The sequence below is a fragment of the Epinephelus moara genome, chromosome 18, assembly GCF_006386435.1.
Source record: "Epinephelus moara isolate mb chromosome 18, YSFRI_EMoa_1.0, whole genome shotgun sequence".
NCBI lineage: Eukaryota > Metazoa > Chordata > Actinopteri > Perciformes > Serranidae > Epinephelus > Epinephelus moara.
Window position 1 is genome coordinate 40,211,421 of NC_065523.1, and position 1,979 is coordinate 40,213,399.

The following is a 1,979-nucleotide window of genomic DNA, read 5'->3' on the forward strand; positions in this document are numbered from 1 at the left end:
TTGATCATAGATGGAGCTAATCCTCACCTTAATCCTGCTACAGACCAGGATTGCCCGGCAGCATGAGTTACCATGGTTACTAGGCTGGGATTCAGGTTAACCACCTTGATGGAACGGAGTTGTGGCTCAGGTTGATGGAACGGAAACCGGAGTTTAGCTCGATGTATCAGGCTTAGCCAGAACCATGGTTTCCATGGTTACCAATGTGAGGCTAATCTTAGCCACTTTGATGGAACAGAACTGGCTCACATTAGCCAGATTTGGCCATTTAAGCCTGGATTTGCCTTCAGCCTGCTTGATGGAATACCCCCCAGGAGAGTCTCACACACACACAGTTCATCTGTGTGTAAAAATAAACTCCTCTGATTGGCTGTTGCCGTGGTTACCAGAGATTACATCCCACTCAGGGCAGAGCGTTATCAGAAACAGACTGCAGCTGTCACTTCTCTCTGAGGGATGGACTACCCATAATGCACCAGCACACAGATAACATCACAGGAGCAGCGAGCCCTGAGTTCTGACTGTCAGGATGACATTCAGTGGTCACGACGTGACGTCAGACGTCCAGTAAACAGCTGAGACGGCAGAGTCACCTGAGGGTGTGATGTCATCTCTCAGGTGACATGATGTCAGTGAACGCATCACGGTTTGTGTTTCAGTCTGTTTCTCTTCTGACCACGACAGCATCACCTGTGTGTTGTTGTTTTGTTTGTGTGTGTGTGTTGTCAGGTGAGATCACCTGGGTCTATGAGCTTCATCCTGCTGCACTCTGATTGGTCAGCAGTGATCGGGCAGCTGTACACTCCTCCTGTTCGATTGGCTGGAACATTAGGCTCTGCCTTCTCCCTCGGAGCTCCCACCAATAGCCTGTCAGGATGAGACAGATGAGACAGGTGAGACAAGTGAGAGTCCAGCTGTAGAGACAACAGTCTGTCCTTCAGGGACACCTGGAGTTCTCCTGTAGTCGTTAACATTCAGTTAATGGAGAGATGTCTGAAGGACACACACACACACACACACACACACACACACACACATACACACACAGTCTCGTCTGGTGTCTCATGTAACGTCTCCTGATGAGGAGGTAAAGTCATGTGACTCAGATCAGCTGCTTTATAAACCAGTGATGGATGACTCCGCCCACCAACACCAGTGACTGTCCTCAGTCTGGCTGTGTGTGTGTGCGTGTGTGTGTGTGTGTGTGTGTGTGTGTGTGTCTGAGTTTCATTTCCTGTCTCCTGTCCTCAGATCTGATTTCAGCTCAGGTGTTACCGTGGTGATGAAGTCATGGCTGTGCCTTCCTGTTAGACATGACATCATGCGACCTGACAGCAGGACGCCGTTCAGACTGAAGGTGAGACAGACAGCCAGGACTCTTCAAGGTCTGGAACCTCCTCAAGGAATGACCCGCCCCCTTCTGCCTCACTCTGGCTCTGATTGGCTCTCACTGACCTGCTCACTCTGACACTAACCAATCACAGAGGGAGAGGCTCCTGATGGGCAGGACACTAACCAATCAGAGGACACGTTGACCTCCTGACCCCTGAACTGTGTGTGTGTGTGTGTGTGTGTGTGTGTGTGTGTATGTGTGTGTCCATTAGCAGCCAATCCAATTAGAGATCATAAAGAGACGGTCGTCATGGAGACAGTGGAGACGGACAGCTGGGTGACCTCATCACTCTGGACTCCTCAAACCTTCGCTGGGGCTTTAAGGACCCCTGGAACCTTTCTCAAACTTTCTCCAGGTTCCATCAAACCTCCCAAGGACATCAAGGACTCCCCAGAGCTCCTCCAGGACCTCTTGATGTTTCCTGAGACTCCAGGAGAATCTGAACACATTATTAATGCTGCAGGGCGTTCACCTGACTGTGTGTGTGTGTGTGTGTGTGTGTGTGTGTGTGTGTGTGAGTGTGAGTGTGTGTGTGTGTGTGTGTGAATTCCTGCGCTCCAACAGTTAAAGGATTTTTCATTTACAG

At 50.1% G+C, this 1,979-nt stretch overlaps 1 protein-coding gene across 5 annotated transcripts in view; it reads right to left on the reverse strand.

The window, feature by feature from the left end:
• LOC126405760 (integrin alpha-3-like) overlaps positions 1–1,979 on the reverse strand; it is a 28,345-nt gene that overhangs the window by 21,307 nt on the left and 5,059 nt on the right. For all 5 annotated transcript variants that reach the window (XM_050069661.1, XM_050069666.1, XM_050069664.1 and 2 more), the window contains one exon: positions 740–867. In XM_050069661.1, coding sequence (XP_049925618.1) covers positions 740–867 — 128 coding nt within the window. The remainder of the gene's footprint in view (positions 1–739; positions 868–1,979) is intronic.